The sequence below is a fragment of the Zonotrichia albicollis genome, chromosome 1, assembly GCF_047830755.1.
Source record: "Zonotrichia albicollis isolate bZonAlb1 chromosome 1, bZonAlb1.hap1, whole genome shotgun sequence".
Classification (NCBI taxonomy): Eukaryota; Metazoa; Chordata; class Aves; order Passeriformes; family Passerellidae; genus Zonotrichia; species Zonotrichia albicollis.
Window position 1 is genome coordinate 105,979,330 of NC_133819.1, and position 12,270 is coordinate 105,991,599.

The 12,270-nt window shown below is 35.1% G+C and overlaps 1 protein-coding gene across 1 annotated transcript in view; it reads right to left on the bottom strand.

The window, feature by feature from the left end:
- The window catches only part of SMCHD1 (structural maintenance of chromosomes flexible hinge domain containing 1), a 69,463-nt gene that overhangs the window by 26,001 nt on the left and 31,192 nt on the right, over positions 1-12,270 (bottom strand). Inside the window, exons 20-28 of the mRNA XM_074549213.1 lie at positions 8,759-8,903; positions 8,445-8,541; positions 6,783-6,855; positions 5,001-5,140; positions 3,895-4,029; positions 2,859-3,086; positions 2,049-2,197; positions 1,239-1,327; positions 14-132 (exon numbers count right to left, since the gene is read on the bottom strand). Of these exons, the coding sequence (XP_074405314.1) occupies positions 14-132; positions 1,239-1,327; positions 2,049-2,197; positions 2,859-3,086; positions 3,895-4,029; positions 5,001-5,140; positions 6,783-6,855; positions 8,445-8,541; positions 8,759-8,903 (1,175 nt within the window). The remainder of the gene's footprint in view (positions 1-13; positions 133-1,238; positions 1,328-2,048; positions 2,198-2,858; positions 3,087-3,894; positions 4,030-5,000; positions 5,141-6,782; positions 6,856-8,444; positions 8,542-8,758; positions 8,904-12,270) is intronic.

Consider the following 12,270-nt stretch of genomic DNA (forward strand, 5'->3'; position numbering starts at 1 on the left):
ATCTTATAAATACCTGCCAAGTTATTTTCAAATTTGATTTATCAAGTCCAGGCCCAGAAACTCCTAGGGAATTTACACATGCAGATGTCATTGTCTGAACCTGATTTCCAAACTGATCTGTAATCATTACATCTGTTAAAAAAGATGATGATGATTAAAATGATTATTAGGATGATCACCTCAGCAGCTGCTTTAACAAAACATTATACAACATATGGAATATAAACATACACAACACAGACACAATATAGAAAAAAATTCAGTAACTATCACTACATCACAGGCTGAGGTTGGAGGGCATTTCTGCATGTCACCTGGTTCTAAATCCCTGCTCAAGTAGGGCAACCTCGAGCAAGTTGCAGACAGGCAGCTTCTGAGTATCTCTAAGGAGGGACACCACAAATTCTGGGCAACCTGTGCCAGTGCTCAGTCAGCCTCACATTAAAAAAGTGTTTCCTGATGTTTAGGGGGAACATTCTGTGTTTCACTTGGTGCCCACTGTCTCTCTTTACAGTCTCTGAACACACCTAGGAAAAGCCCCACTCCAAATCTTTTACACTGTCTTCAGGTTTTTATATACATTGATAAGAACCCCCAGTCTTGTGGGTATAAACCAGATGTATCTATTTAGTTATATCCCATATTTGTGCTTCCCAATTCTTTTTATTCAAAGATTATTTCTTACCAAAAATTAAAAGAAAAAAAAATCTCAAAATTGAAAGCGTTTTTCAACCTAGTTTTTTTTCCTATCTCTTTTTGTTCTATGTGCTTTCTTCATTCAGACCCAAGCTTTTAATGTTCCAATACTGAAAGACTTTTTAATTTCTCATTGTCATGTGGCAACTGCATACAGAAATGAGAAGAATGAGAAGACTGATCCCTAACATGCCTTCCTCTGAAGTCCATGCCTTAGCAACAGTCTGAATGCTGTTAAGCCTTTGAGATTTCAGAATACATGAACTAAACAAAAATTTATGAACTATCTGAACTAAGCATGATGAATGTCCTGATGTACAAAGTAAGAGGCAAATTTTATCAGAGAGTAACTCCAGGAGTGTAAAATGGCAATTCAGAAGTCTGAACATCTTTCTGTGAATGAGAATGTAAACCTTTTTTTTTATTAAAGTAGTTGAAGGTAATTTACTCTTGATGACATCTGTATATATAACAGTCTTAACAAACTGCCAAGAAAAAGAGATATATCTTAGAAGAAAATGAGGAATATGCAAACAACTTACCGATTTCACTCTGCAGTTCTTCACCCATCTGCAGTGTGTTTGAGCCTTTTAGTTTACATTTAATGTGCTTGGGTTCATCAGGAACTGGTCTGAGTACATGAAAATTAAGTTATCTCTCTCATAATGATAAATATAACATCATAGAAGGCATGATAAATATATTTAAGAATCTTAATGCTTTGTCATGCAGTGTATTTTATTTTCCTACTGCAGATCTGTGAAATGACTAATTGCTGCAAATCTACCCCTAGCATCAGAGTGCTGTGAATTAATTAATTATAACCTATTAAAATCACATGAAATACACAAATAATTTAAAATCAGATTCCTCTTAATAAACTTTTTAAGATACAAGACTTAAACACGCTAAGAGTGATAAACAGGTAATTTTAAGGTTCAATTTACAGCCTGTCAGTTTTGACTGAGAAACCAGATAAGATTTAACTTCGTAGGGATATTTCTTTCTCCTCTGTCACAAGTCACCTTATTCTGTGAGCTAATGTTTACTTCAACTTTACAAAAAAACAAAAAAAAAATCAACAGTCTTCTTCAGTATATGTATATTTACATAAGTGATTATAGGGCTGGATGCAAGTCAGTAATCACAATGGAGTCTTTCACACAGACAACGTTCTCACATTTAATAAATTTACATAAACCCTTCCCATTTCCCAAGCTGACATTCTCCTGTTAGTTTGCCAACCACTTTCATTATTTCAGCTAAAGACTTTTGTTTTACTCCAAAGTAATGAGATCTACAATGCTATGCCAATAACATGGTTAATAAAGAAATATACCAAATGAACAAACCTGACTGTGAATGCACTTTCCAAAGACACGTGCTCATCCAGGTAAGTAATTAGACAGTAACGTGCATCTTTTACTGAAGTTGGTACTTTAACATCAGGTAATAATCCCTGCATCAACAGCTCTCTGTCAATTTTAGGTGTCCAGTTGACCTAAAATTAAAATTTTATAAATTAATCAAAAGCTAAATTATAAATGACTAGCTACATAATGCATCTTGAAGCCATTCTAAATACGTTGATGTAACATACAGGAAATAGCAGCTTTCAATGGAAAGCCTGGACATTTCTCAGCAGTAACCAATGCTATCTGCTAAAATACAGTCAATTACTTCAAAAAAACCACAAGCAGATCAAAATATATATTAGGTTTCCCTCACTGAACTTGAGTTAGAAAAGATACAAGTGTCATATATTTGGTAAATCTCTATGTTTGTTTTAGACTCCACATAAGTGCACACATAAGACAGGGGGATAAGACAGACAAGCAAGCCTTCATGGGGAACATCCCTATTTAAAGTTTCTAAATGTTGGGAAGGTCCTGGATCTGAGGAATTATACCTCTGGGATAATTATTTAATGCATTTAGGAGAAACACTGGAAATACTAACCTGCTTTTCATAATATTACCCTGAAGCATTACTTGACATTTAATTAATAAAAATATAAAAAAATAAAATGAGAGTTAAGTTTCAATGTTTATTAATTCAGTTTTGAGGAATATTATGCAGTAGTCTGACATTTATGGATTTTAATGGTATCAGTTTTGTGTTTCTCCCCCATATTATGCTGCTGTTTATTCAAAAGTACTTGCCTTGATTTTTTCTGCAGCAGCCGCAGTTATGGGTATTTCTCTTTCTGCTTCATCATACATCTGAAATATAAGTTTATTCATGACTTGGCCAGCAACACAACTGATTTCATCCTGATGTTTAATCTGAAGAGCTTTTTGTCCATTCATACTTAAGACCTGTAGTCTTGCAACATGACTGCTAGGAAGAAGTTTAATAATTTTTTCCACTGGTGGCACATCCTTGCAATTCTATTCATGGGTAAAAAAAAAGACATATAATTAAGATAATTAATTTAGATATGCATACACATAGCACCATAATAGCCTATGGCTTTACTTAGAATTACCGGGTATGACCAGGTGTCCAAACATGAAATCAGCTTGACTTGGCAAAAGTGAATCAAAAAGATACGCCCATATACTTTTAACAGATACTAGAATTGATGCTAGCTGTTTAGATTTTTCTATTCCAGAAGCAGTAGGTTATAAAATTTAAAAAATACTTTTTAAGCACAACCCTAAGTATCATTTCATATAATTCCTCTTGCCATACTAGCATTTATTTACACATTTTTCCAGAGTAAAACACACACAGGTCTTATTTTCTCCAGCAGCATGACTCTCCTGACTGCCAGAGAACTAGAATTTTCAATAGCATTTAAAAAATTCATACTTCATGAGCTTTGAAACTGAAATGCTACAAAACTATTGATTGTTGTACCTATTCTTACACTAAAATGTTTATGCAATGAGGGCAATTTGTGAAAACAATCCAGGAATTAAAAAGGGGAGGAAAAATCCCAGAAAACACGCATCTTTCTGAAACACCTCAGGGATTTAACAAATAGAGTTAGAAGTGAAGAAAAAAAATGGAAAAAACTCTTTGCCTTTTTCTAATTGTCTAGTGATAAAAAAGCATAGCCACCCGATTATGAGGTTTATGACACCAAAACCACTAACTTTGGTGGAGCTAAGCTTATTCATAAAAAATGCTGGCAAGACACTACAATAAACTTTTCAATCTTCTGTTAATACAAACATTCCAACCAATACTTACAAGTACTTCAAACCTGGCTTTCAATATCTGGTCTTTCTTGATATTCTGTACATGTATAACTGGACCAGTTAAAATGTTTGTTCCTCCATTACTGCAGTCCACAGAATACACAGGAAGGTCTGAAGCACCTAAAAACTATTGAAAATGTAAGATTAAACATCAAGTTTCTTATACAGAACTACCATGATTATTTCAGAAATGATTATTTGTAAAGTCCAAATATATATATAATTCTTTACAGAAAAAAAATATATTTCAGTTTTCCAACAACTGTAAGACAACTGGAAACAATTGGAACCAGTATTTTTCTGCAGGTGATAAGAGATGTGTGGGAGAAAGGAATAAGTTATAAAGTATACTATCTATTCACTTGCTTTAAAAACACACAATAATTAGACTCTTCTGCCATTATGCAATAAATTCAATTAACTTGTGAAGCAATTTACTAAACATCACACATTAAAGGAATTAAAACATCACATTCATCATATCACTGCAGACCCAGTCTACAGGAAGAGTATGTACCCATATAAAGTGCAAATGGAATGCAGCCTATTTTGCAGTGGGAAAACACTTCTATATACCCTTGCTGAATTTCACTAGAATTGGGGAAGTCACTTTCTTGAGTCCAAACAAAGATGGCCAAAAGGGGAAGTTTTTTTACCTCCTAAAGTCCAAAGTCTAAAGTCAGAGCAAGATACGCATTCCCTTCTGAGCTTATACTGGCGCTTAGGATAATTTCTAATATTATTATTAGAAATTATCATAAGCACCAGTATACTTATAAATACCAGAAGTAAGCTTTCTGAATAAATTTTAACATTGTATATGATAAATATGGTCTAAAATGCCTAAAAATTGAACCTACACATCCTCACATAATTTTCTCTTCCTTTTCTAAGGTCATGTTCCACTGATTCTAAAACTTATTCAATGGCTCATAATGCATAAGAGGTAAGAGAGTCACAGTTATGGCTAGCAAGCTGTAGAAACTTGGAAAGCATTGCTAAAGATATTAAATTCTACGTAGATTCCAACACAGATTCTTCTTCCAACCCTTTAAAAAGCAAGAATAAAAATCCTTATGGCTATGAAATTAAGTTTACCTTACAATGAACAATCAACTCTGGCTGTGCTGTTATATTTCCTGATTCATCCAATACTTCAACCTGAAAGGGAAAAGCTGTACCATTTTCAATCTTTAGAATTTCTGAATCTGGTTTTACTTTCAATTGACGAGGAGGGCCTGTAAAAAATGCACAATTGCAGAACAATAGTTACATTCTGGATAACTTGTGAGACACTAAATTTAAGTTTTTGCCATCTCAGAGATTTTAAAGCCAAGCTACCAAGATGTTTGTGATAACAAACCATTTCAAACAATTCAGGTATATATATTGGTTTGTACTGGAAAGTTCTACACTTTCTGACCTTCAACACATACCATCTGCCCACCTTCTGAACTTAGTAGAGTATCCTTAAAAAACACGATGAAATTCAGAATATACAAGGTGTAAACACATGATATAATTTTGTTTACATGCTATATGGATTCACATTCATAAAAAAAAAAAAACTTTGAGCTTCCCTGTGACATGATAAACGCAAAAAAAATTAATGTTGAGATATCCAATTAATTGCCAAAGCTATCACAGCTACAATCTGCATGCAAAAAAATGCAAAAGAAAATTTTGTTGTCATTACTTAGATAATAAAGTAAAGCTATTCAGATAAGTCTATCTCCTGGAACACATAATTATTTTATAAGTTTTTAAAAAGAGAAGGAAGTAACAGATTACTATTAAAAGATAGGTTCTGAAATAACAAAGATGGTAATTTTTCAGAAGCATCCTTTATGCATGACTTATCAAATCTTCTATTTCAAACTCACTAGTTGAAGAATGAGACTGAAATAGCTTTTATTATTCCTTCCTCAAAAACCAGCTTACAAAGCCAAGCATTTAACTCAAGTGAGAAGAAAGAGGCAGTGAAGCATCTCTACACTGTCGAAAGCAAAATGAAGGATGAGGGTAAATAACAGTCCAAGGTAAATAACAGCAACACACAACACAGTGTGTCTCAAGTCCAATCATTTCACTGTTTTCTACATAAACCCTTAACTCCTCAAAGGATAAAGATTAATGGACTAAACTCTGCATTGCTGATCTCACAAAGTAGAAGACAGTATCTCTGCAAAATGAGATGGGCAAGCCTGAAGTTTGGTAATCTGGGAGGCCAAAACTTAGCTTTCATACTATACTTTATATCCCAAATCCAGAAAAACCCAGGTAACAAGGGATAACAAGATCTCATGTAAGGGACTCCTCTGAATCAAGACATCCAGAAAACATAAAATTCTGGTTAGGGCAGTGTCCTTACAGAGCTCTATGTTCCTGTCTTGCATTATGATAAATTCATGTAACATAAAAATTTCAGACAAAATTCAATTGCCAAAGCATCCCCCTTTGCTCAGTTAAGAAACTGAACGACCACTTATTCATTCATAAAAGGTTTTCTGCAGGGAGAACAGGTCAATACAGATTAGTACAGGTTAAAAGTCTTAATGCTAAACAAAAACAAGAAGATAAGAAATTCATTTGTTCAGTGGTGCTAGATTAGAAAAATATTTAAAGTAATTAAAAGACAAAAATGTATCTCAAATAAGCAGACCAATATTCCACTCCCTAGAATAGTAGATAAGATTGTACTGTGAGTACAATGATACTCCTGCCAAGAATGAGATTCTCTTGGCTTTATTTCCTTTCTAGTCATCACCTGAATACTTTTTTATGCCTCACTAAATATTCTTCTTTCTTGGGAGAAGCTCTCGTTAATAGTGTCAGAATAAAATTTAACAGAATTTCACTAAATATTTTAAGGATACTTACCAGGCTGCAATCTTATTTTAATGACTTGTGTATCTTCTTTCAAACCAGGAAGAGTAATCTTCAGATTAAAGTTCTAATGAAAAGAATATTTTAATATTAAATAAAAAACAAAGTTAATTATTAACCTTAAATAACCTTAAATGTATTAGTTTCACATAATCATGTCAATTTGTATATAAGTTAATTTCAGAAGTCCCTAGAAATTGTCTTACAGTGCTACAAAAAATAAAGAGTTTTTTTTCTCCTGTACTGACACCTATTTTCCATGTTATTATAATCAGAGATGTTCAATTCAGGATTTATATGTTAAACTACATGATTCTGAAAGTATGAAAAGCAGTGGTCATAACTTTTCATTACCTGCTCAGAGGCTGTTTAAATGGGGAAAAATATAGCAGATAAAAAAAAAAGTCTTAAAATAAGGGTCTGCAAGTTCTGTATTTGTTATTCCTTAGCAAGGAATCGCTATCACTGTCCATCTATCTTTGATTAAGGATGTAAGAAAAATAACTGCTGTAAATTGCATCACTACAACAAATTTTCACATTAAAATCAGATAATGAAAAATAGTAATAAGAATAATTTTTTAAATTACTATGGTACAATATTATTTCTATACTGCAAATTCCCTAAATGATTCTTGGTCTTGCCCCTCACCAAATTTATCTCTTGCTAAAGTCTGGCACGTTTGCTCCTATACAATTTATTTCTCATAATCCACTCCATTTTATGCCATTGTTCTTGCCCTTCACCTTAGATTTTGCCTACAAAATTTGCTACACTGAACACCCTTTAATTTTCAATAAGCAGGTATATATGCTCTTTCTCCTGTTCATACATCTTTCCACCAACAACATTATTTGCTATTTTCTAAGCAACAATATCAACAGTAAAATGGGATATCTCATCTCTTAGTTTTGTTATTCATATACTAGACTATCAGACTAAATGAAAGAATAGGGACCTGGCTAAAATACTGTCTAAATATGCCTTATAAATAATTTCTAAAATATTTTTAAAATATTTAAATCTATATTCATCAAAAGCATTAAGATCTGTTTTATGAAAAAAATCTTTTTAACATGGAATGTACATTTTGGGTTTTACAGTAAAGTAGAAGCTTGACAAGGTGCTGAGAATCCATCAGTGACAGGTTGGCTTTAGATAACATAAGTGTGTAAGTGGATAAGCGTAACTGTGTAAGTGTAACAAGAATAGTGGAAACAATTAAAAGAGCTTGAGCAGACACCCTGCACATTAGCTGCTACTACTCATCATCTGAACTAAGAATGTAAGATTTCATTTGCTTTAGCTCCCTATCATCTTTTAGTGCAAAAGTACCAGGATGATTTGGTTTAAACCAATCTCAGCACTAGTTCAAACTAAGACAGCTGATTTGGTGTGCTGGGTACACTCTACCACACATCCATGCATTGCTCAGCCCTTCTAGCTCCAGGTCCCATCAGCTGTGAAAAGACTTAAGGTATGGGAAATACAAATTGCTCCAAGTAGAGCTCTAAGAGATAATTTAAAAATATCCCAAGAAATATCTGTAATCATTAGTGCAGACCAAACTTAACAATTTATTTCACATAAAAATGATTTTCTCTGTCTCTTAGTAGACAGAGAAAGTTTACTTAAAGTTTAAATTTATTAGCCTACCTTGCCCTGGCAACTATTTACACAGCCTTTAGCAGTAACACCCTTAATGACACACTTTGTTGCCACAGGTATGTCGTCATGCTTCAGTGTTAATCCACTAGAAAAATATATAGAAAACACAAGAGAACCAGTTTAAAAACAAACACAGTGTTTTAATAGACAAGATACTTTCAGACATTCTTATGAACATAAAAGGAAAAATATCAGTTAATTTATGTGAGAAATTCCCAGAATATCATTCAGATAAACCCTAAAGTATTATTATATTATTGTCATACAAAGAAAGGGCAAATAAAAAAAGATGGCTGAATTACCTAGCTTCCAGAATTGGTCTAATGCGATTTGTCAAGTGTGTTGCATGACCAAATTCATCCTGCAATTCCAAAGGAATACTAAAAGGTACTCCAATTCGAAAAGGAAGCTCCAAGAGACCCACCAAAAATTTCTCTGGTTTGCCCTCTAAGAGAAAAGAATAATACATTTTTAGAAAGAATTATGTGTGCTCCTTGGCTTTTTCTTGATTAAGGCTGCAATTAAGTCAAGAGGTTTCCAGACACAAAGTAAACAGGCTGTTCAGAATACTGTTATAACCAAAGTTATGCTTATGTTCTTTTTTTAATTTACACTGAAATAAAAACAGTGGTTATAATATAACAGTGGGAGACTACAGTATAAGAAACATAACAAGATAGTCAAAATTCCCAAAGTATTCAAAACACCAACACAGCACTTGAAAGTGAAAAAGTTCTCCGTGGACAGCTTTTCCTAAATATTCAATTGCTTTAATTCTGGTAAAATAATTCATTCATGCGACAGAACATTTTTGTTCTACAATTGCCCCAAATTTGAGAAATAAAGGTATACAACGATGAGCATTAGAAAAAAAAAACGTGAGCGTATCCTTCCTGTGAAACCTGGCCCCACTACACTTCCTCCACTAGCTTCCTGTGAAACCTGGCCACTCCACACTTCCTTTGCTAGTTTTAGGCACTAGCAAACAAGACCAAACAGTGGTAACAAGTGGAGTGTCTATCGACTGGAGCATGTAAATCAATAATCATATTTTGTGGAAACCAAATGTCTTGACCAAGTGACCTTTGAAAAAAGAAGCAATGCATGCTGAGCTACATGGTAAATTAATATCCTACCAAAAAATTTCAAACTCAAATTAACAGCTATCTATACAACCCAGGGGTGTCCATTATCAGGGAGCTTCCTTTGCACAAGAGATGACAGATACCTTGCATTGGCCAAAATTAGTTACTGGTTATAACAAGAGAAAGACCTCAACCTTACAGCGTCTACAACTTTATTTGTCATTGTAAGCAAATGATAAAACTGTAAAATTATTTCAGAAAGTAACAGTAGAATAACTTCTGCAATATTTAAGTGAGTAACTGCCAAAAGAACATGTCTGAACTAAAACCACAAACCTTGTAGATTGACTTCGGAAGTTCAGTTTTAACCAGCATTTATGGTGATTTTTTAGCTTATCAAGAACAACTATAAACACTCAGTGACAACCTTCTGTTAGAAAAATAGAATAATTTGTTTCTCAGTCCAGTGCTGTAATAAATATACCAGATTTACAACTTTCACAAAAGTTGTAGAGTTTTGTTTATCTCTGCAAAACACTATTAGCTAAACCAGTTTTTCAAAGTTTTATTCCTTTCCATTGAGATTTGTTAATTTTAGTTGTTATAGCTGAAGGAATCTTTAACTGAATAGTTAACTGCCATACTGGGGGAAGCCACACTACTATTGGAAAATAATAAGATTCTCTTTTCACTTTGATAAAGAGATAAAAGAAGAGGAAAGATTCATTTTTGTTCAGAGAACAAGTTTTTTTTTTCCTCTTCTTTACTTGCAAGTTCACAGAAATATCTTGAGCCTTCCATGGCATGTTTTTAGACATATGTTTAGATAACTACTCTTTTCAAGTAAAGCCAAACATTTTTTTTCCTTTACTGTCATACAAGAACACCTCTTTATACTCTGCCAATATGTAGAAACTTATAGAAAAATATGCTATACAAAGAACTATTTTCTGCCTCAAGAATATGCATTCAAAGCCTCCCTTTTGTGGAAGAAATAGAAAACATTGATTTTTTTCCCTCCCCTTTGATCTTCTGAAAACAGATGTTAGCTGTACCTCCCAAAATTGTGACAAAAATAATCATTTAGATATTAAATGCAAAGAAATTAGCTTTTTTTTCTTTCCCTCTTTCTGTCCCTCTTGTAGATAAAGTTCACAGAATGGCTGAGGTCAGAAGGGTTTTCTGGAGGTCATCTTATCCAATGCCCCTGCCTCAAATGGGATCACCTAGAGTCAGCTGCCCCGGAACATCTTTAGACAACTTTTGGTATCACCAAGAAAGGAAACTCCACAACTTCTTGGGCAACAACTTGTGCCACCACTGCATCACATTTATAGTGAAAAACCCCTGTTTCCTGATGTTTGGAGAGAACCTCCTGTGTTTCAGTGTGTGCCCATTGGCTCTGGTCCTGTCACTGAGCACCACTGGAAAAAGCCTGGCTCCATCTTCTTTACACTCCCTTCAGTTATTTATAGACATTGGTAAGACCCCCACGAATCATCTTCAGGCAAAGCAGTCACTGCTCCCCCAGACTTTTTTCAGGTAAGAGATCACAGAATCATAGAATGCTTGGAGTTGGAAAGGACCTTAAACATCACCCAGTTCCAACCCGCCCTGCTGTGGACAGGAACACCTTCCACTAGACAGGGTTGCTCAGAGTCCCATATTACCTGGTCTTGAACACTTCCAGGGGTGGAGCTAGCACAACTTCTCTGGGAAAATTGTTTCACTGCCTCAGCACCCTCCAGTCCCTTCCTCATCTTCAGGGGCCTGTGGTAGACTCTCTCCAGAATACCCATGTCTGTGTGTTGTAATGTAATGTGTCCAGCTCTGGGCAAGTACCCCAGCTAGCCTCACCAATCCTGAGAGGAGAGAAAGGATCACCTCCCTTGACTGGCTTCTAATGCAGCCCAAGAGGTTGTTGCTGCTTGTTGCTGTGAGGGCACATTGCTGGTTTGTGTCCACCTGCTGCCCACCAGGACTTCCAGGTCCTTTCCTGCTGCTTTCCAGATACCTGGGTTGCAGGCTGCCCTTCTGCAGGTGCAGGACTTCATCCTTCATGCTGAATTTCCTAAGGTTCCAGACAGACAATTTCTGCAGCCTGTTGAGGTCATTCTGGATGGTGGCAAATTCTCAGGTGTATCAGCCACTCTTCCCAGTTTTGTGTTATCAGGAAAACTTGCTTAAGGTACATTCTGTCTTGTTATCCAAATCCTTCATAAAGACATTGAGCAGGATCAAATCCCGTATTGATCCCCCGGGGTAACCCCTACTTGCTGCCCTCCAACTAGACAGATCACCGTTCTCTGGGCTCACTGTTCATTAACTCACCTCACTCTGTTCATCCAAACTTCATGAGCTTCTCTGTAAGGATCTTATGGGATCTTACTGATGAGAACCCTGCTGTAGTCCAGGTAGACAACATCTACTAAGCTAGTCCTTTCATCACAGAAGGTGAATCCATGCTAACTACTCCTGAGGATCTTCTAGCCCTTCACATACAATCCTGAAAAATGGTTTTCAGGATTAGTTGCCCCATCACCTTTCCACAAACTGAAATGAAGTTGACTGGCCTGTAGCTCTGTGTGCCCCCTTCCTGATTTCTGTTGATGGGAGTGATGCTTTCCTCAAAACATCAGGCAGTTCTCTCAATTGCCACGATTATTTAATTAGTGTGAGTGGCCTCATAAGGATATCAGTCAGCTCTCTCTGGTTCATGAGTGCATCCC